Raw genomic sequence first — 22491 nt, forward strand, 5'->3', positions numbered from 1 at the left:
TCCACTTTAGATTAGTAAAACCAGCAAGCTGTCAAGATGAAGATACAGATTGGGGGTATCACTATAAGAGACAAAGAAATAGTTTAAGATATATTTTCTAAATGGCATGGCCAACATTCCTGCCTTAGCAGTAAAGTCGAATTGGTAATGGCAGAAATAATTTTCAATGTTTAGAACCCTGAAGTGATGAAGGTGCTGCAGAGGGTGAATTAACTTAATAATCCTGTCAAAAATCAGTTCAAACAAGATTGAGAAGGCTATAAGCTAACAGTTATAAACTATCTCTGTCCCAACTATCTCCAAGTGATTTATTTATTTGTTTATTTTTAAATCTCAGTTTTGGACTAATATTGCAGGGAGTAGAAGTTAACAGTGTCTTATGTGCATTTGATAGAATATGCTTGTGTGCTTGTGTTCTGTATCTGTTGTAAATTATTTCTGTTAATTATGTAGAATGTTACTCTTGTACAAAGAGGTGCGTGGAATTTGTGGGACACTGTAGGTCTCCAATATTTAATGTTGATTAATTGATTTTTGCTTCTGTTCATGTAATAATGTCCCACCAGCGTTCATCAATGCATGATAAATTTCAATTTCAGAAAAATTATCTTTGTGTTTAAAAATAACTAAAAAAAAGTTAGATGTTGAAAACTTTCCAAACTTGCTTTTTATTGCCACCAATCCAGATAGATATGAACTATTAATTAACTCTAAACAGCTGTAAAAATCACCAAAAAAATCTTCCATAGGACAAGTTATCTTCTCTCTGAAATAAATCAGTGTCTTAATCAATGTCTCAGATATGCATGCGAAAATACTTGATTAAACTGGCATTCATTGGCTTCTCGACAGTCTCCATGCACAGACTGAGATTTTGGCAGATGCAGAATTGCCTTGACTCTTCAGACCACTGTCAGAATGTATTGGTGGGACATTGAGAAGAATTTTGTGTGAATAAGCAGAGGTTTCTGTTCCCTGAGACTCTGCAGCCAAAACCTAAGCTAAATTCCTTTTAATCAGAAGGCCAAAAGCACAGGGAACTTTAGCTTTCCCAAGTCATATCTACACTCTAAAGGAGAGGATTAATACTGACAGTTTTTCTTATAATTTTATTTGGTTTTGCTGTATCTAAGGGCAGGAAAGCAAAGAAACCCTGATGATTTTTTTTAAAGTTCTGTAATAATAATAATGCAGAATAGCAATGAAAACTTTTCTATTTGTCTCCATGCTACTATTTCCAGTAAAAGTAAAAATTTTCATAATATAAGCATCTCCACTGCATGTGATAGAGATACTGTAATATTCTGCTGCCCTCTAGCTAACTATGAGTTGTGTCACAGTCTGTGAGGGTCTGAAATGATTTAGGATTCTTGCTTTTGTACATCCATGCTGCTGCTGAGCTGTTGACAGTTATTTTTAGATTCAGAATTCACCTGTGAGCAAAATGATAATTTCATTTCCAAAATGAAATCACATCATGTGTCTGCTCACATAGTCTGTGGTCTAAAGCACTTTTAAAACAAAATCTGTCAGCCTGTTCTTAGAAATTGATACAAACACTTCTCAGTAAGAGAAGCAGCAATGTTATTTGCCTAAATTGATAGCATGTTAGTGTACAGTGATTTTTGTTTTGTTTAGTAGTTTTATTATCATATTAGCATGTAGTTTATACTGGCGGGTTATGGCTGAAAATCATTGTTTTTCCTGGTATCTCTGGACATCACCTACTGTGCTGTTGCAAAGGATGCTTCACTGTACAGAATCTCCCAGCAGACAACTCAGATTAGTGTGAAATAATTGCTTCTTTGTAAGTTTTTGCCAAAAGAACCCAAATTCTATTCATTATTTAAACATAAGAGGTTTAGGTACTTCCCCGTATGACTGAGTACAGTACAGCTAAATAGGATATGCATCTATGTGTAGATATATAGGTTGAAAAGGTTTTTCTTGTCCTTAATAACTTACTGAATTTGAACATAAAACTTATTTCCATTTCTTCTGTTCATTAAACACTTTTCTGTGAGGTTAATTATGCACATAGAAGTGGGTAAATCTCCAGTATCCTGGCTCTAAGTGCTGGCCCATTTGAATGTGCTTATGTGAATATACTGCTATACTTCATTTATGCTTAGAAATTACTCAGCACAAACTTTTCAGCTTTTGAGTTTCTTCATAATTTCTTGACGATGTAGCTCACTCAAGAAGAGTATTTTTTTTAAAATTTGGACAATTATGAAGACCCTTTCTTTGTACTCTTCTGTATTGAATTAAAATATCCACCATTTCCTCATAGATTTATTTTTTTTTTCTTGTAGATATTGATTACAGTTACAGCTTACAGGACAACAGTACTTGTATTGTCACTTGCTGGTTCCACACAATGCATTTTTTGAGCTCACTCCAGTGATCCCCAGTCATTAGAAATTTTGATGTAGCAAGGAAAAATATGTTACCTTTATATTTTATTCTGATCAACAGACTGAGGGAGTTGGTTTACATCTCTGATAAAAATTCTGATAATCAAAGGAGTCAACACTTTCTGTGTGTTTTTGTTTTTCCTCCAGCTGTTGGTAAGAAGCAACAACCTTTCTGACAAGATCACAGTTCTGTCTGGAAAAGTTGAGGAGATCTCCCTGCCTGAGAGTGTTGATGTGGTAATTTCTGAACCCATGGGTTATATGCTGTTCAACGAAAGGATGTTGGAAAGTTATCTCCATTCCAAAAAATGGTTGAAGTCAAATGGTGAGTGTGTCCCCACAGCTACCTCCCCTGCATAGAGAAAGAAAGACAAAAAGCTTCTGAAAGAAGGAAAAAAATATCTTGAATTGGTAGTCCAGGACTGTCTAGTTTTATACCCTTGTTCTATCCCTACAACCGAAATCTAGGGGGCCCAGGGGAATTAATATAACGAGGCAGCCTCCATTGGTATTGTACTATGCTCTGGCTTCTTGCTGTTTCACAGTGGAAGTAGTTTTTGAGTATGCTGCTGTTGCACTGCTGGGTTTTGCTTGTGTTTTAATCTTAACCTGCTGCTATATGCAGTATGATTGCATCTCTGTTGCAATGTATCACAGTAGATGATGGCACACTAGCCTCAGCTGCCAGACAGTGGAATGTAGATGAGAGCAGAATGGTCAAATAGGACAAGTGCTTTTTTTCTGGAAAAAAAACTCTAATATGCTGTCTTTGGGAAAACTGTGAAGTTCAAATTGTTTTGACATCCTTTCATTGGGCTTCTCCCAAATATCTTATTCTAATACTTGGATGTTGCCTTTTGAATGACATGTAAGAGATCCATAGCATTCAGTGCTCTGTCTTTCATCCCTCCTGTGTTTGGAGGAGTTTTGAAGAGAATCTGGAAGTTCTAGGACCTCCTCAAAATCTTCTTTGAGAGACGAATCTGAGCATCCAGTTGCTGAATGAAACATCTTTCTACATGAACTGCTGAAAATGAAGTCTCTCTTTAAAAGATTCTTTAGAAGAGACCTTTCTCAAGTAAAATTTCTGCAGCAGGGAAGTTTTTGAAGCATGGGCTGAATCTCTGCCTTGATGCAGAGAGCTAGTGACTTTGCTTTTGAGTTGTTTCAAACTTGCAAAGCCCTTTTTGGTACACTTTTTCAACTCAGCCACTGATCTTAAGTCTCCAGTTTAGATTCTTAGGGAGCAGTTTCAGAGGAGGGCTTCTGCAAACTGGTCAGCAGGCAGCTCATTTTCAGTTTTAAATGAGTGAATGCTTTTAAGGATACATGCCTAACTTTCTGATTTCTCACTTGTACGGTGGGCATGAATCACCTTACATAGTCATTATTAAACTTAATGATTGTCTGAGGAGTTAGCTGAAATTAGTATCTTAAGAGTCATAGAATGTGTTGGGTTGGATGGGACGTTTAAACGTCGTCTAGTCCAACCCCCCTGCAGTAAGCAGAGATATCTTTAACTAGATCAGTTTGCTCAGAGCCTCATCAAACCTGACCTTGAACGTCTCCCAGGGATGGGGCCTCCACCACCTCTCTGTTCCATTGTCTCATCACCCGCATTGTAAAGAACTTCTTCCTAATATCTAATCTAAACCTACCCTGCTGTAGTTTAAAACCATTGTACCTTGTCCTGTTGCTACATGCCCTTGCAAACAGTCCCTCCCCAGCTTTCTTGTAGGCACCCTTTGGGTACTAGAAGGCTGCTATAAGGTCTCCCCAGAGCCTTCTCTTCTCCAGGCTGAACAACCCCAACTCTGTGACATTTTGAGTAAGTTGCTACTATTTAGTACCAGTTAGGTTTGGAAACTTTCTGTCTGAAATTCTCTGCAAACTTGTTAATATTCTCCCCACAGCCAGTTTTAAAAATCATGTCTATTTTGTGAGTGGGTGTTCTTTATTTAAATTCCTGTGGACTCTGCCTACATGATATACTTACAAAAGGAAAGCTGTTTCCTTTTCCCTCCCCTCCCTTACCTGTCCTCCCCTTCAATTTTGCGTTGTGTTTTATACCAGATTAAAAAAGGGTGAAGAAGTATGCTCAAGTGTAGTTCAAAATGACCAAGCTTTATTTCCTGCTTCCATTGACACATGCACAATAGAATAAAAGGACTTTCATTTAAGCTGCTAGGCACCATCCACAGAAGATAATATAAGGTAATTCCTCTGTTTTCCAGAGCCATTAGAGTGCAAGATCTTAATGAAAATGCATTCTTGCAAATTAGTAGATCAGTATTTCATTACCTGCTCTGTGACTGATTTGCTGCTTCACACAAATAAAATTCTGCTTCTCAACTTCAGCATCTGTAAAAAAAATAAAAGAAAAAAGGTATAATATACATTTTTGTGTTTGTAAAATTCTCAGTATTTACTCTGAATTGCTATGAGGTTCCTGGATAAAAGTGTTAAGAGTAAAGTGCTTATAACTACTTCATTCATTAACAGCAATTCTTCCAAATTTAAATTTGACCAAAACCATACCCAGCAGTTTAATTCAAGATCAAGCCTGAGCTTTAATGCAAATCCTTCACACAGATGTTATATTTATTAGGTTAGCTATAAGAGAAGAAGGTGCTATAATTCCACTGGAGAGTGTTGAGAAGGTATTTAATAGCTAGCATTTCACTTCATTTGAAGGAAGCCAAATAATTCAAAGATTCGATGTAGGACAATAAAATTATTAGGACTTTATGAAGTATTCTGGTCTGTTCTATAAGTTGTTCTGGGTTGGGTTTTTTACTAACTGCTTTATCTTATTCACATTTCAGTTATCCATATGTTAATGAAACTAAATGTTAAGATATCGAAAGTATATGACAGTTGCTACTTCTGAGCCAGTGGTTTCTTGCTAGTGAAGATAATCCTGTAGAGACATCTGTGGGACAAAAGAATCACAGAATATCCTCGTTTGGAAGGGACTTAGGTGAATCATCGACTCCAACTCCTTTACACCATACAGGGCAACCTTAACATTAAACCATGTATTTAAGAGCATTGTCCAAATACTTCTTGAACAATTCCCTTTCTACTTTATATTGTCTTTTATTTACTAGGAATGATGTTCCCAACATACAGTGACATTCATTTGGCTCCTTTTTCTGATGAGCAGCTGTACATGGAACACTACTCCAGAGCCAATTTTTGGTAATGATTGTTTATGTCATTTTATTTTTACCAAGGATTCAGTAGAGGTTAAAAATAAAATCAGTTCTTTGATTCAGCATAAACTATCTGTCAACATTGAAAGAGAATGCTTTTATGTTCTCCGTGATCACTTCTGCTCTGGCCTACAGTCATACTGTTTATTGTGCAAGTGTGAAGGGTCTCTCAGGAAGTGCTAGAGCTGACCGGGTCTATTTTTGAAAGAGAAGTTGACTCCACAGAGCATCCATTGTGAGAAAAATAGTTGACTGTGAATCAGGTATTAGTGTTTCCTTTGCTACACCACAGTGTAGTACACTGCGGATGGTGATCATTGTATTGCGTGAAGCTCCAGGTGAGCATATTCCTTGGCGGTCTTCACAAACAATAAGTGTTAGTTCCCATGACCTGAACAATTTCCAATTTGGTAATTACTTTCTGTCCACCTGGATTTTTCATGCAGCTTTAACAAGAAGTTGTACTGCTTTTGCCTTGGAGTGTCCCACTGCTACTATCCACTGTTGAGCTGTTGCTGTGCTCTGTATAGGAGGAAATATTTACAGCAATATTCTAATGAGGAGAAATTGAGATGATTCCAAAAAAAGAGAAGAGAACTTCATCTGTATCTAGCTGCATGATTTGATCCCAGTGATTGTACATGCATACATTTAATGAGGTGAACTACCTGTCCACCACTGCAAGGCTTTCAGAGAACTGCATAAAGGGAAAAAACCAGATTTTTCAAGTCTGCTTTAGTACCTAATTTCTATCTGTGCCAAGAGTGTTTTTGTCATTGACATTATTATCACAGACTGCAGTAATACTTTGTAATTATGATAGTGGTCAGGTTGGTATCTAAGTCACAGCATACTGCAGTCTTTCCTCTACCCATCTTTGCAAAAGGATGTCTCCCATTTTTGACAGATCTCTTTATTACCTACTTATCTACATTCTCATGAAAAAATTTTTATGAGAATGTTTCAACCAAACTAAGCACAGAAATGTCACACATTTGCCCTTGATTGTACTCTTTGTATATCAGGTTCTATTTGATATATTCCTAGACAAAATAGTTTGTGTGCTTACAATATAATTTATTGCTGTCTTGAGATATCCCCTGAGCAGAGGGCTATAGTATCAGTCCTCCTATCAGTCCACATAGTTGTAGTTTTGTGTGGTTGTACGCCCAGGACATTGATTGTGCAAGAGGATTAAATACTCTTGTGGTTACTGAGTGCTCTAAAGACCAAAAAATTAATGCTTCTAATGTCTTCAGCCAAATATGGGATCAGAATGTTCTGAGTGAGAGTGCAGTAGTTCTGCTTCTGCACCACTCTAGGACATTCATGTTCTTCTTATTAAAAAGTCTGCATATCCTGGTAGATCCAGAGCTATAAAAGTCCTTTTTCAGACAAAGCAATTTCTCAGGGTTTTCTTGGATGTTTGAAGCAAGCCGTCAGGAACTAGTTGGTGACAGCCTGTGATTTGCTAAGCTTCAAATTCCAGGCCTCAAGAAACAGCTTTCATTCATTGTCCAGCTTTGTTACTCGCAACAGAAGATGTGTTTTGTGTGTAATACATCCTTTCCTCTTTAGCTAAATCTCTCCTGTGTCTTAGAGATTGGATATGGTTTTGGATCCAGTTGGGTGATAGTACTTGAGCAAAAGACTGAAATAAATATCTCGATTTGTGATTTGAGCTTTCATCTGGTAAAGGCATCAGGACTTTAAAAACCCTCCAAAATCCTGTGCAAAAAATCATGCTGTGTGTTCTAACATCAGATGCAGCAGTTAGCATAGCCTGTTTACTGTACAACAGAAAAGTGTGTGTGAAACACGCAGCCTAAAATTATTGTCTTGAGTCTGTTCAGTTATAATAATTATGAGACTGTGTAAGTATGTTTTGTTTGTCTTCAGGCCTGTAGATTGGCTTACTGATTTGCTCCAGAGTTGCATATTAATTTGTATTTACTACTAATCATTGCCAAAAGTGTGCCACTCTATAGTCTACCATAGAAGAGTAGACTGCTCTCTTTGTTGGTGAAAACCTTGCAAAGATAGAAAGATACAAAGCATAAATATACATCAAGCAGTTAAAAATAGTGTGCATTTTTTCTTTTTCTCATCAGTGATAAATGAGGAACTCAATTATATAGTACAGCAAACATATGGAAAATGGTAAAAGATCACTTGCAGTTACGGATGTCAGCTGATTTCCTCTGTTGTGTTTATTTGAGTTCTTTCCTTAAAGATATCTTCCCAGATATCTTTAAGGCATACAGTCATCTGGGCATCTTCCCTTTATGCAATTAGGGACTAACAGAAATAATAATGGAGAATTTATGAGTTGTATGATGCTGTAACAATGAGGACAAACATTTAAAGTTTCCCTTTTTAAGTGCTTCTGAAGACTGGGAAGGCTTGACCATGTTTTTGTATCTAGATGACACTTCCATCACAAGGAGCTGACCTTCCTTGCTGTTTCCCCTTTCTACCCCATTTTCGTGTATGCTATCTGGAAGTAAAGATACCTATTAAACTTTTCAATGACTTGATAAGAGGGTTATATGCAGGAGGAAAATTACTGCAAGCATGTGTATTTTCATTTCAAATTTCATACTGGAAATAGTCTGAATATACATCAAATGCAAATTTGCATAAATTGGTAAGATAAAAATGCTATTTTTTTTTCCCTGTTCAGTTGATATAGGATGACATTTATTTTCTTCTTTAATGTCAAGAAAAAGGAACAGACCTGTAATACAGGTGTCCTCATCACTATTTTGATTTATACAAGGTCCACCCCTAATTCTGGAATAGCTCAAGATTACAAATGTAGCTTAAGAGTGCCTCAGCCCTTCTGCCTATTCTCTGCTTGCTGTGTGTATTCTTTCAGAGGTATAGTGTGAAATATGTCCGTATGCCCATTTGATGGGATCGTGTCACCCCAGAGCTGTGAGGAAAGGTAAAGTAAGCTAAGGAGGGCTGAAATTTGGCCTCTTGGCAGGCAGGAGAAAGGGAAAGGGAAGCCACATTTCACCTGCTATTTATAGTTACTGTGCCTGGGTCTGGTTGGAACCCAGAAAAAAAGGCATTTTTCCCCTGAACATTTTATGTGTTACTGTTTCTAGGTACCAAGAATGCTTTTATGGGGTCAACCTGTCCAGCCTGCGCAGTGCAGCTGTGGATGAGTACTTCCGACAACCTATTGTGGTAGGTTTGTATGTCTGGGGGTTATTTTTTGTGGTTTTCCCCCTCCCTATCTCATCCCCTCCACAAAATCCTAGAGGTACAGTAGCCTCCTTGTTTAACAGAGCTCTGTGGCTGTTGAGTAGAGAGCCAGAAAATAACTGCAAGTGTGAACAGAGCTGCTGTCAAAGGTTAACTACCATATGTAATATGTAATATTTGCTATGAATAACAGATGTCTAGAGATACGCACACATTAGGAAGCCACAGCATGTGAACAACTGTCTTGATGACATGCAACTAGCTTCCCTCAGTCTTTCCAGTCTCTTAAAAAAATGACTTGACCTTGATTTTTCCCTTTCTATCTCTGATTTACAAATTAAAGGAAAAGAGAAAGCAGCCAGGCAAACAGGTTTCTGTATTATGAAACAACCTTTTTTTAACATCCTTATTTTATTAGTAACTTGGATCTAGCACCTGCCATTCTCCTTCTTTCTTTTTAGTAAAAGTCTAGGTGGTACCAAGTTAGAAAGAATGCGGGAGAAATCCTTCTCACCTCTCTGGGGAAAGAACCTAAACAATCCCCACCTGCCACCCCCTGCCCCAGTATAATGCTTTGGTGTAGGTGCAATGAAAAGCTTCGCTCTCAGAAATTTGACTACAACAGACATTGGATAACTTTCAGCTAACTGCTTTAAGTAGCAATAGCAGTTGTCACATGGAGACCCTAAAACCTATCCAGAAATCTGGAAGGACCATCAGATTACTGATGGAACCTTCTGCACTCCACTGCTGTTAGTACTTGAAATGGATATGAGAAAACTCTCATTTGTCTTCATAAATTTCAGCTGTGTCTTTGTCTGTAGCATGGTCATTCTCCGTGCTGACTCTTTGGCTTGCAGTTAGAGAAGGGAGAAATCTGTAGCACTGCGGTATTTACTTGCATCCTGTCTGATGTACATGTTTTGCTTTGATTTCTTAGCTGAGATTCTTCCTCCCTTGAAGATCAGAAATGCATTGCCCAATAAAAGCCACATTAAATTGTTATTTCTCTTTAAAAATCACATATCTCCTTGGGTTCCCCTTACTCTGTAGACAAATTTTAGTTCTTAGATGGGTTCAGTGGGGGGATGTGATACAATCCTTTATGTTAAGAATTTGCTTTACTTCTGAAAGAGCTTGTGAGCAGGGATAGATTAGGATTAGTACATGTGATTAAAAAAAAAAAGAAAAATTAAGGGAAAAGTTTTCATTTGCTGATTGACTACTTGTAACTTTTTTCTAGACAGCAATCTATATTAAGTAATTTTGCTTTCTATACTTCATAATTTATTTTTCAAGTATTTCCATACTGTCTTTGTTCAGCTTACCCAACTGTGCAATGCAGAAGAGCACATTAAAATGTGTGTGGTTTAAAAAAAAAAAAAACAAACCAACCCCAAGTGATCAATTTCTGGACAAATTTTCTTCTTTCTAGGTTGAATAAAAATGTCTTTGATGGGTATGTAAGCTATCAAATATATTAAATCCTGATAATATTGCAAAATCTAACAATGTTCTAAGGGATGCTAATAAAATGAAATATTTAAAATAAATTTATAGGTGTGAAGGTTGATTTTTTTTTTTTTTTTTTTTTTGGTCTTGTTCCACATTTTTTTTTTTAACAGAAAACAGGTTTATACATTGACAAGACAGAATGGTAACAATTGCAACTTTTTTAATTTTTTTTTTTTCACTCCCATAGGATACTTTTGATGTGAGAATTCTGATGGCACAGACGGTGAAGTACACCGTCAACTTCCTGGAAGCTGCTGAGGAAGATTTGCATAGGTCAGCAGACACCAGCAACCTACTCTTCATTTTTCATTTTTGTAACTGGCTGTTGATCAACAGTGCTCAGAGACAGAGGGAGCTTTGGTGGTGGCCGTGGAGGAGGGAAGGTGTCGGGACAAAATGATTAGTACACCACTCCTAATGGACCAGAATGTTCATCTGCATGATGATTTGCCTAGCATTAGCAGAGGAGCCTGTTTGTGAGTCTGTGAAACACCAGAGATCAGTTCACAAAATTTTCCTACTGAAAGGGATAAAACAGGCTCTGGAGGACAGTTTTTACTTGTTAGCATGATATCTTGGGACACATCATTTAATTCTAGTAACAAGGCAGGTTTTTTTTTTTCTGTTCAGACATCCTAAAACACCTTCTCAAATGGTACCATCACAAGCTGCCTTGCTGAACTCTTGTGTATCTCTCTTTTTTTTTAAACATTTTCTAGTCTAACAGGAATCAGCTGTACCTCTTTACTTCCCTACATAGCTCCTTCAAATCTTTAGTTGGAAAGTCTTGTATATAAAACAACCTGCATCCTTTGTGTCCTAGAATGACAGTGGAGAAGCCTCGTCCTCAGTACGTCTGTGAAATAAAATGTACCATATGTGAGAACTTGAGGGGGTACTTCAAGTCCTTGCAAGACACTGTGACAAGGGGAAAATACCACAGACTGTCTTTGAAGCTCTGAACCCTTGTTGTTTCAACATGACTCACAACTAATTGTATAAATGACATGGTCTAGTGAGAGAGAAGAATTGCTGTAAGAGGGGGGAAGCAGCTGTAGAATTGCTTTGCAGTTTCAGGTGGCTATGGCTGACTTCCTGTAGTGGTTCTCAGAACTAATATGTTCATATGTCAATGCCAGTTTTACGATATTTCTGCAAGAGTGGGTGAGGTTTGGGTTCAGCTACACAGCCAGTAATAGTTCTTTTGGAAGGGAACATATTTGAGCTCATGCTCAAGCAGGTCAATTTTTCCTTCTTGTTCCAGTAGTAGTTCTGTTTGTCAAATTTGTAGTGGAACATTTTCCTATTAAAAATAGTATTTATACTAAACCCAAGTCCTTCAACAGCAATAGGAAATTTTCCACTGGAAAGACTGAACCCCTATATTTATAGCAGTCAGCAATATTGCCACAAATGATGCAGTAACACTTGTGTAGTGGCATATTGGATTCTACTATCAAATAAGCCACACAAAAAACTAACACCTAGATCCGTGCCATTGGTTATTTCTATTGACACAGAAAAAAAGAGCATATCCTTCTAAATATATGGCAAATTGTGACAAACTGATGAATAAGAATGGAAATTCATAAATTAGTACAAGGTAGGTTTCTGGTGGAATTTCCAGTACTTTTTGGAAATTATTTTGGCAGCATAATGTTTTTTCTCCTGCAGAGTGGAAATCCCTTTTGTTTTCCAAATGATGCAGTCTGGACTAATCCATGGCCTGGCCTTCTGGTTTGATGTGGCATTTGTAGGATCACTGTAAGTACTTTTTCCTTATTCCTTCGAAATACTAACTACAGGGGAAAAAATCACATCTATCATACAAAGGGTGCCAGTACTAGACCTTTATCTGGTGCTGACCTAGTTTGTAATGTAATTCCTTCATATTAAAGAAATAACACCCTTCCAGAGGTAACAAGAAGTATGACAACCTAGTGCTAGCAGTATGACTAGAGGGTGGTGATCTTGCTTCCTGTTGATTGGGATGCACATTATCTACAGTAGACCACATCCAGGAATTGTTGAGGGTCAAAATGCACTGTTCCACACAATGCTGATTTTTTTGGTATTATTAGAGACCTTTCTGTTTTACATTTTAAGTAAAGCAGCAGCATTTGAACATAAGCTGGACTTTCCCATTTGGGCTGGTCTTTTTTGTGAGGAAAAAAAAAGCAGGCTACAAGTTCCAGCTGACAAAACGGAAATGGAGAAAATTTCACCAGACTTGGGAAAATTTTTCACTGCAGCACCAGGCATTTATTTCAAAATGGGGACAGTCATCTGGTATAGTAAATAGATGAAAATTAGATTAACTTACTCAGGTAGTCAAAACATAGATTTCAGCTATCTGTATTTAGCTCTTAAGTAGGATTTGTTGATTTCCCAGTTAAACTGATCTAGTTTTAGATCAGTTAGATTAGGTTTAGATTAGGTGATTTTTTTTCAATAAATTGTAAAATGCACTTCTATTTATTTGTGTTGATAAATGCCTTTTATTAGACTTTGAGGATTGTCAAGAATTCAGAATAGTATATCCATTAAAAGAAAAAGGACCTATGTGCATTTCTATTTAATAGCTGATAGTAATTTTTTTATCTTAAAAAAGGAAGCAGAAACTCCACATGAGTTAAAATGGTACAGAAAATTTCAGACTTGCAGGAACTGACTGAAATCCTCTGCTGAGAAGGCCTCATATTTTGGAGTAGGCAATTGCTTAATCAGCAGCTCTTTCATGTTTCTACAACTCTGGAAGTTCTTTGTCTTAGAACTTAATCTCAGTGGATTGGGCTTGTGTTATTACTTGTGTCATCCTTTTCTTTGCACCTATGGCCCCTTGCAATATATTACTGAAATATCTCTTGCAAGTGAAAACGAGGTATAGAACTGTCTTGGGGAGTGTTGTTTAAGGATGAAACTACCCTTGTGAAGAATCACATTGCCACATTCAGGATAAAACTTCATTTCTTGTAATTTGTTGAAATTGTCTGAGTGGTAAGAGAAGAAGGAAATTTGTATTCTGTATCCTGGCAGTGTGGAAAGAAGAGAAAACAGGAGTCTCAAGAGCGTCTTTTTTGAATCTCCGTAATTGGCTTAAGCACAGAGATCTGGTGGTGACAGGCACAGTACAGATAAAGGAAGAAAATGAGGCATAACTTCTTGATGTCCCAACATAGGGTAAAATCACTCTGCTAGTTTACTTGAAGGCAGTTTAAAGTTTATTATAAACAGCTGACACCTCACATACATAAAGGTCTAACAACTTAAAATTGTCTCCAAAAGGAGAAAATAGGAGAGAAAGTCTAGATAGTTTTTCTTGTTTGTTTTAGGGTAACTGTTTGGTTGTCCACTGCACCGACAGAACCCCTCACTCACTGGTATCAAGTACGCTGCCTTCTTCAGACACCCCTCTTTGCTAAAGAGGGGGAAACTCTCTCAGGGAAAGTCTTACTGGTTGCCAATAAGCGGTAAGTGTAAAAGCTTCCCAAGTAGATTTTGTAGTTTGGTTCTTGTTAGAGGTACCCAGAAGACACCAGTTAATTTTGGGTACGCTTGTACCCACATTTGTTATTTCTGGTTATTTATACTATTACCAATATACATGGTATCAGTGACAGTTATGTAGTCTCACAAGGTCAACATGGTGAGACTCTGCTCACCAAAAGGTCTCCATGTTCCACTCCAGTTACCTGTGATGTTCCTTCTCGCATACTTTCTCCTTAACCACCTGTCACATCCTGCCTTCCCTCAACCTAGCACTACTTGCAGCTTTTGTCAGTTTTCCACTCTGCTATGCTTCACACACAGCAGTTTTCTCAGGTCACAGCCAGTCATTTTCCACACCTTGTTCTGGCAGTGTAACCTCTGGCCATGTCTTTGTCAGCAGCCTAGTTGTTTGCCTGAAGACCCAATATCCCTTGTCTCTCAGCAAGTCCTGTGCAGAGACAAGGAGAAGCGGGGTTGATCCCAAATCCATTATGTTTTTAATTCTGAAATTAAATCTAATTTTTTCCTCTTTTTTCCCCCCTCCTTTCCTCCCCCCCCCTTTTTTTTCCTTTTATCAGGATTTAAGTAACCACGCCCTTGCACTGATACCACAGCAAATAAATTTCCATTGCTTGTTATACTAAGTGGTTATTATTCAGACAGTAACTGCACTGGTATTTTTTTTCGCTCAAGCTGTTACAGGTGGTTTAGTTCTATTACCTCATTTTTATACTTCTCTTTCTGATGCAGGCAAAGTTATGATATTCAGATTGTGGCTATGGTGGACCAGACAGGATTTAAATCTGGTAACATTCTTGATCTAAAGAATCCATTTTTTAGGTAAGAAATGCTTTTGACTAAAATATTACCATTGTAGAGTGGTACCATCTTGTATGACAGGAAGCAAAGCACACCTATTGGGGAAGAACAAGTTTCTGACCTCTTACAGTTTTAGTTCTACGAGGGCACCATTGTTTTGTATTAGGAGTAGTTACTTATGTAAGAATACTTACATATTCTACCTAAGCTGTGTGGCAAAGGCAATCCTGCTTCAGCAGGGGAGTTGGAATAGATGATCTATACGGTCCCTTCCAACTCTAAAAAAAATTCAGTGAAATTCAGTGAAAAGAAAAAAAGGTTTATTTAAGATCTGCAATGATTTAGTGCTGTGATAAAATAGTAGACATTTACTTATTTGAATGAATGTATATTTAAAATATTTTGCTGTTTCCTGCTGAGTGACGTGCATCACCGTGACTCGAGGAATCAGCAGTATGCCAAGATGCACTCTGCTAAGTACATAAATTGATAGTACTATTTGACATGTAGGACCTGTCTCTCTGTATTAAACATGAGGGGAGGAAAAAAAATCTACTTGCTCAAATCCTTTCCAACTGAGCAGGGACTTTTGTTAGGCATTGCTACGGCACCGTATTTTGGGAAAAGCTGTAATTTACACATCAAAACAAGCAGGAGGAAGGAGCCTGAATTCTTCCAAAAGGAAAAAAGATTTTTGAGAAAAACAGTGTGGCTGTGTTCTGTTCTCATTCTTATGCTGTATTTGGCATAAAAATAAGCAAATACAGCTGGTGGAATTGATTTTTTTCCAGAGGCACACATGGAAAATGCTTCCCTCCTTCATTATGTGTTTTCCATTTTTTATTTTCTGACTCAGACCTATATGACAATTCCACAGTAAACCTATAAAACAAAATATTCATTGTGTCTGATGAAAATTAATTTTAATCTGTAAAATTAATTTTTATCTATACATCAAATGTGCGGAACATTTTCCATTTAGAGTGGGGCCCTTTTGATTAAATTTGTAAAAATGTCATTTTAATAAAGGCTGTTTGTTGAAGACTTGCAATGACTATAAGTAAAATCATGCACTGGAAAAGATTAATTTTCTCAGACTTGACCTGTGACATGGACAGTGTCTAGCTTGCTCATTTTTTTGGTTTGGCTAATCCTGGTTTCAAATCTAAAAAATTTTTGCAAGGATGATCATAAGTAAGTTTACTAGTCTTCTAAAATCTCCATACTTAGCACCCATTGTGTGCGAGTGACTTCTCAAAGATGATACAATCTACTCATTTAGAAGCAAAAGAAGCTTTTGTTAAGAGGTTTTAACTTACATAAAATGTAGAAATTCCTTTCAGAATGCTATCACTCATATGAAAGAAAACGTGGGGAAATGGTCAAGTTGTGTGTTACATATAGAAGGACGTTAAGTTATATGGAGCGGTATTCTAGTTTGAAAATTGAATGTAAAAATGTCACTGTGTGATTTCATTTTTGCTAGCTAATTAACCATACCCAGTTCAATAATTTAGACTGCTCTTCTTTCATACATTTATTCTTAGAGTGCTTGGTTGTGAAATCCTGCCACAACACACTAACCTTATTTAACAAGCTTCCCCTTCGAGCCTCCATTAGTGTTTTTTTTGTTTATTGATCCTTCTCCATTCTGCCCCTGCCCTCCCATAGCAATTACCAGAGCTTTGAAAGAGTTAAACAAAGGCAAGGAAGACTTCCCAGAAGAAAAATGCTTATTTATAAACATGAGGAAACTTTCAAAGCCTTCATAAGGTTTTTAATAATTAACATATAATCCAGGTTTTAAACTAGGACATGCAAATTACTGTGCATGGTGGGACCTTATACCAACACATACAGCCTAGCGCTCTTCTCTTCACTGCTTCATAGTGCCCCCGGTACAAATATTTATCCCTGTACCACAGGGAGAGATAGTGGGGAAGAGGCAATCCTGGACATTTTTTTTCTCATTTAAAACAACTCCATAATAATTCTATAGCATAAGGTAAAAATAAGTCTGGACTGGGAAGCTTTTAATTTCTGTGAAGGCAATGACCTGAGCTGCCATACATAAGACCAAAAGAAAGCCTCTGCCTTTGTAAAATAACCTACAGTGGACTTTGTAGCATTTTACACTTGCTTGCACAGCTGCAAATCTAGATAAAAACACTTAAATTTGAAATCACACTGCATGTAATAAATCCAGTAACAGCATAGGGGACTGATTTCCTAGCTTTATTCCAGTGAGACTTATCTGTCATATATTGGCTAAGTGTTGTGCTTAAAATACTTTCAATTTAATAAAGGTTCTTATTAAATATCAAAAAGCTTGAAAAAGTTTTTACTCCAGAGTAAAAGAAAAGCTATATTTGAATTTATTAAGTTTGCTTAGTTCATCTAGTGCTGTAAGCTATCAAATAATTCTAGATTTTAACTATTTTTTTCTTTCATCCATTTTTAGGTATGCCTAGAATGTATTGTAATATGGCATCTGAAAACAGAAGTCAGATTCTCACCAAGCTGAATAACCAGTGAGACTTCAGTTCTTAGTAGGCCTACTGGTGCTTGTGTAAAATCAATTTGTAACTATATATATCTGTAACTGTGTGCGAGTCACATGAAAAGGGGATACTGTAGTTCCATCTCTTCTTTTTTTTTTCTCTTTTTAACTGAAATTTAGCCTGTGCTCACACTTACAGAAATGGATTGCAGCAGAGTCAATTTTATTCCAGAAAGTTCATTTGGTATAGAACTGTTTCTCTGTGTTTGTTTTTATTTCTGTTTTACAGTAAACTCACATTGCTTCACTGGTCTCGTTTTCAATATTCTTACCAATATTCTAGGTTCTTGAACAAAACCTACCTCATGTTTATATATGTAACGTATCAAAAGATCTTTGAGTAGTATGTAGTGTCCATGCTTTAAACATTCAGCACTTACTTCAATGTTTGGTGTTAATCTTCTAGCTCACCAGGGCAGTGTGTTAAATACTTCCATTTTCTCTCAATGGACTCATTAATTTGGTTCATTTTGAGACATGAACCTAAAGTCATCTTGCATATACTTTGTAAATGTTCTCAGATTTCTCTGTGCCTATAGAAGCGTAACAGGACATTTGTAACATTAACATTTGTAAATTACTCCCAGCATAGTGTGATACAAAACTGTATGGTAAGATACGTGTGACTTTTCACTTTTTCTGTAGCTCCGTGACAAGTACTGATAGTCAAAGCTATACAAACATATATTTTTGGCTTGTGTACCTAGCAAATGAGGAGGACTATGGAGTTACAGTACAGATTTTCATGAGATCTCTCTCCAGACAATGTTATCCATAAAGAGCACATACTGACTCTTATACAGTGTGTTTCTGTAGTTCAAAGTAGATGCCTTAGGCTGAATTAATGAGCTGGAGCCAAATCAGAAATGTAGATGTCATTTTCCTACCAAAAACTTAACTGCAGTGATACCTCTAGCAAGATACAATCACCCTTCAGCCTTCCACACACTGTTGGAAGGCTGGTTTGAATGAAAAGCCCCAGCAAAACTGACCCTTCTCTCAGGAAATTATGTGCGACATTTGATCAAAAGACCCGCTAAGGACCCCTGCTGCCAGGAAGTAAGTAATTGAGTTGTACTTTCAGAGGTTTGTCTCCAAGTCGACAACAATTTGTAGCTATTTAAAGACAGTTTATGAGATAATGGACAGTAGTCCCTAAAATCGCGAAACTTGTGACATGAACTTCATGGCTGAGGCCATGAAACCATAGAACTTAGTGTCAGAAAATGATTGCCTTGTTATTTCCAGTAGCATTTAATATAGCAGATGAGAGACTTCTAGTATAAAAATGTAGTTTGCACAATAAAAGACTGGTTTTTTTTTTACACAAATATATATTTTTAAAAATAGTATTTAATGTGGGTTGCTGCCTCAGAATGATAACAGGAAATATCATTCTAAACCTGTACAAGCAGTGTAATGAGACTTCTGATGCAAAGTCTGATGGTTGGGTATCTACCCTTCTTAAATTTAGTCTGTACAGTGGTTGGTGCTTCTCCACTTACATGAGAGAAGCAAAGAAATCCAGGAATGTTCAAATCCAAATACCAGGCAGCTGTAGTTCAGAGTTTTCTAGAGTTTGGCAGGTTTTCCTCAGCAATTATGAAAGGAGTATACAAAATTTGAATCTGTATTCAGCTTACAGATTTGCAATGTTTCCTATTGACCTGCATGTCTGCCTGGATTTCACACAGTGCTTAGAGAGAAAGTTTAGTGATAGTTTTTGTCAGAGTTGGGTTGATGGTTGGACTAGTCGATCTGAAAGGTCCCTTCCAACCTAGGCAATTCTATGATGCTAATTTCAGTCTCAAACCTCTTCTAAAAAGTATCTGTATAACAAATACTTCCACTTCCTATAAGGAAAACCCTTACATTTTCACATGGCAACTTCAATTCTTTTTAAAGAGGAAAGTAAATAAAGGGGAGGAAAAACAGCAGCAGCAGACAGCAGTGTCAGGTTATGTATCTTTATTTAATTCCAGAACAAAAGGTATATGTATCTAATAATTGCATCTTCAATACGTATAGAAAAGTTTGTTGCCTTACATGCTAACAAGTACAAAGAATATTTCACAGTAATTGCTACTCTGAAGTGATTTGGATGATCCAGGACTGGTATTTGTATTTCTCCCTGCTTCAGGAATTCACTCAATTCCAGATTGTATGCTAAAACCGAAGAGATTGACATCAGCTACTGTACCATTTGCAGTCTGAAATACAGTCCTGTGACTGTCTCATTTCCTCTTTCCTGCTTTGAAGCACTGGTAATTTTGAAGTATACAGGAGCCTGCCTTCAAGAACTACAAAGTACTGTTTTCACCTTACATGACTTTCTGGGTATAAAAATGAGAATATATTTGTAAAGTATTTTTGAAACAACATGTCAATGAAAACATATTATTGATACAAATGCTGGTGTTTTGTTTTGATTTTTTTAAAGGCAACAAGGCAACATTAATGAATGGTCCAGAATGTAGGGAAACTAAAGCAGAACTGTGGGGTTGCTGGAGCAAACAATGATGATGTAGTTTTACAGTGTAAGACTCTTGAACAGATTTGACCACATTATGAAATGTAGTGTTTCCTCATTTATACTTAAAGAGGCTATATTAATCCTGTTGAAAAATGACACATTGACTTTCATCCTACAGACTCAAAAAACACAATGGGAAAGACACTGAATATCGTATTGAGGAGCTATAAATTTTCATGCTTTGTTGGATCCATGGTCACTTAGAAGGTTTATCTTCAAGAAATTACAGCAGTTAGAAGTGCTTTTAGCAGCTTATTTTTCAACAATTGCATATGGTTATTTTCTTTTACCTTCACCCCAGAGAGATGCATTTAAAGTTCTGTAAGCAGTCATATATACATAGCGATTCATGATAAATTGCATTTTCAGTAGTAATGACTTTCATTTTGAATGTCTAGCTATGTGAGTTCTCCCATCTGAACTGACGATTAGAATAGTCTGTCATTAAGAATAGTATAGGAATTCAATGTGGTTACTATTATTCTGGTGGTTGCTAAGAGAAGTAGTGATTTACTGCATATTGTGTGCACTAGACCCACAGAATCTTTGTGATAGCACTCTTTATAATACTTATGACAACTATGACATCCAAAAGCAATCTTGATGCATCTGTGAAACACAATGAATTGGTATTAATTTGCTTAGCTAAGTTTCTACAGTTTGTGCTTTTTTTCTCAAGATGCAACAAAGAAAAAAAGCCTCCTTAAGGTCCTTAAGCCTTGGCTTGTGGTATACAGGTTTTCACTCTTTGTGATTAGATAACACATCTATTTACAACTCTACACTGATCCAAACTGAGAGCTAAAATTGGGGAAAGCTATGCTGTCAAGATGGAGCTGAAGAGTCAGTAGAGTAGAGGACAGCAGTTCAACAGGAGACTGCAGAAAAAAATAATTTCTTGCTGGAAGCAAGAGGGTATCAATTCCCTGTCAAGAACTGTTCAGGTTCAGCTCACCAGGTTTGACCCACGCTGATTTTAGTGATATTCAGATGCACATATTTACATAAGAAACTAATGTAAAGTGAAGAAAACCAAAGACAAAATGAGTGGAAAGTATAAAAATGTCTCCCTTGAAGTGGCTGCCCCTCCCAAGGTTGGCCAGTTGTCAGGCATGTCATCTTGCAACATTGAACTGGGACTTCAGCCTAATTCGCAGCATTGAAGTAAGGCTTTAGCATGATTTTTCTGTGACTTCAGCCTAATTTACCAGAGGCTTCAGATGTCCCTTAGCTAACTGGTCAGTCAATAGTCAGAGATCCAGTGAACCATGATTCAAAACTACTGTGAACAAAGCATTGCTCAATAGCACTGGAACTTAGGATAATAAATCGTATATTTAATGGCCCCTGAACAACAGCCAGTGTTCAGTTTTCACTTCAAATCACTGCCTTTCTTTTTAATTTGGTCTACAATGAACATTTTTGAGTATCTGTGAAGAAATCCGAAGCAATTTTTAATCTAACGCTTCAGTAACTAACACTTCTTCAGTGGTGGAAGGGGAAGCAGAAACTTGTTTTTAGTTTTACGGGTGGTTTTCTATGCAGAGGTCCCACAGCTAACATGACAGAGATCCCCAAATGTACATTAATCTATTGTACTTGTACACTCATATAAGCAGTAATAAAAGGGGATGGTACCACAGAATATGAAGCACGCTTGACGTCAGAAAATAGCACAATTCAGGAAATAGCACTTAACTGAACATGGTACTTTCTTTAAAATAAATCATCACTACCCAAAATCCCAACAGAACAAGTTTTCCCTTGCTAATTTATGAGATAATGGGTAAATGCATACTGAAAGCAGGAACATGCATCCAGTTTTGCTAGAATTCAGGTGGAATTTCCAAAGAATATGAAGTGAATAGTGCCTTCCCAAGATCTGTTAAGAATATAGGGCTTTGTTTGTCAAATCTGTAGATCAAAGAGCACCCATGATGTTCAGATGGAAAACAATGCAAGAGGAAAAGGCCAGTGCTCACTCGCAACATTCATCTATAATGCTGGATTTCACAGGACCTCAGAAATTTTCCTGGGACACTGATGCCAGGACACGCATCACAACGCAAAGGGTTCTTTGCCACACTCCATCTGCCCTTGAAATAGTGAGCTGAGAAATAAGAGCAAATGACTCTGCAGCTGAGTGTTTTGAGCTAACTTTGGAGAAAGGGAAATGTAATTCACCTCAGTTGTCAAGCAGATGAAACTCTTAGCAGGTATACTTAATTAGAAACAACAGCAAATGAGCAATATCAAGATGCGCAGGAAGCCTGCCCCCTATTTTTCTGAATAGGTGGCTAAATTAGTTTTACTCTGCCACTTCTACCGGGTCTCTATACTTTGGAAAATGACTGGAAGTTGAGTACTCTCTCACACAGTCCAAGTGGGGAAATGAAACAACATAACTGCAAATTAGTTTGTGTTTCTCAAGTAAGGAGATATCCCAGAATAACATGCTGTAATTGCTATTAAGAATTCACCATTTCTTTACAGTTGCATCTCACCATCTTTTCCAACTTAGCTGACTTTTAACAAATATTGCACTGAATTCTGTATCGCTCAGAAAGTTAAAAATCATAATGTAAGAAGCTTGCAGGCAGCTATAGGCAAAAGCAAAATAGGGAGTAGGCAGTGGGGGACAGTGAAATACCTGTGGCTTCGCAGCCTCCTTGGCTACAGTGTAGTCCAGGAAATGGATGGTCACTCATAAAAACATGTACTATCACCACC

At 37.1% G+C, this 22491-nt stretch overlaps 1 protein-coding gene across 1 annotated transcript in view; it reads left to right on the plus strand.

The window, feature by feature from the left end:
* LOC141477236 (histone-arginine methyltransferase CARM1-like) overlaps positions 1 to 14693 on the plus strand; it is a 69411-nt gene extending 54718 nt beyond the window's left edge. Inside the window, 7 exon segments of the mRNA XM_074166334.1 lie at positions 2565 to 2742; positions 5528 to 5618; positions 8746 to 8827; positions 10548 to 10633; positions 12035 to 12124; positions 13693 to 13830; positions 14600 to 14693. Coding sequence (XP_074022435.1) covers positions 2565 to 2742; positions 5528 to 5618; positions 8746 to 8827; positions 10548 to 10633; positions 12035 to 12124; positions 13693 to 13830; positions 14600 to 14693 — 759 coding nt within the window.
* The last annotated feature ends 7798 nt before the right edge of the window (positions 14694 to 22491 follow it).

This window comes from Numenius arquata, chromosome Z, assembly GCF_964106895.1.
Source record: "Numenius arquata chromosome Z, bNumArq3.hap1.1, whole genome shotgun sequence".
NCBI classification, from domain to species: Eukaryota; Metazoa; Chordata; class Aves; order Charadriiformes; family Scolopacidae; genus Numenius; species Numenius arquata.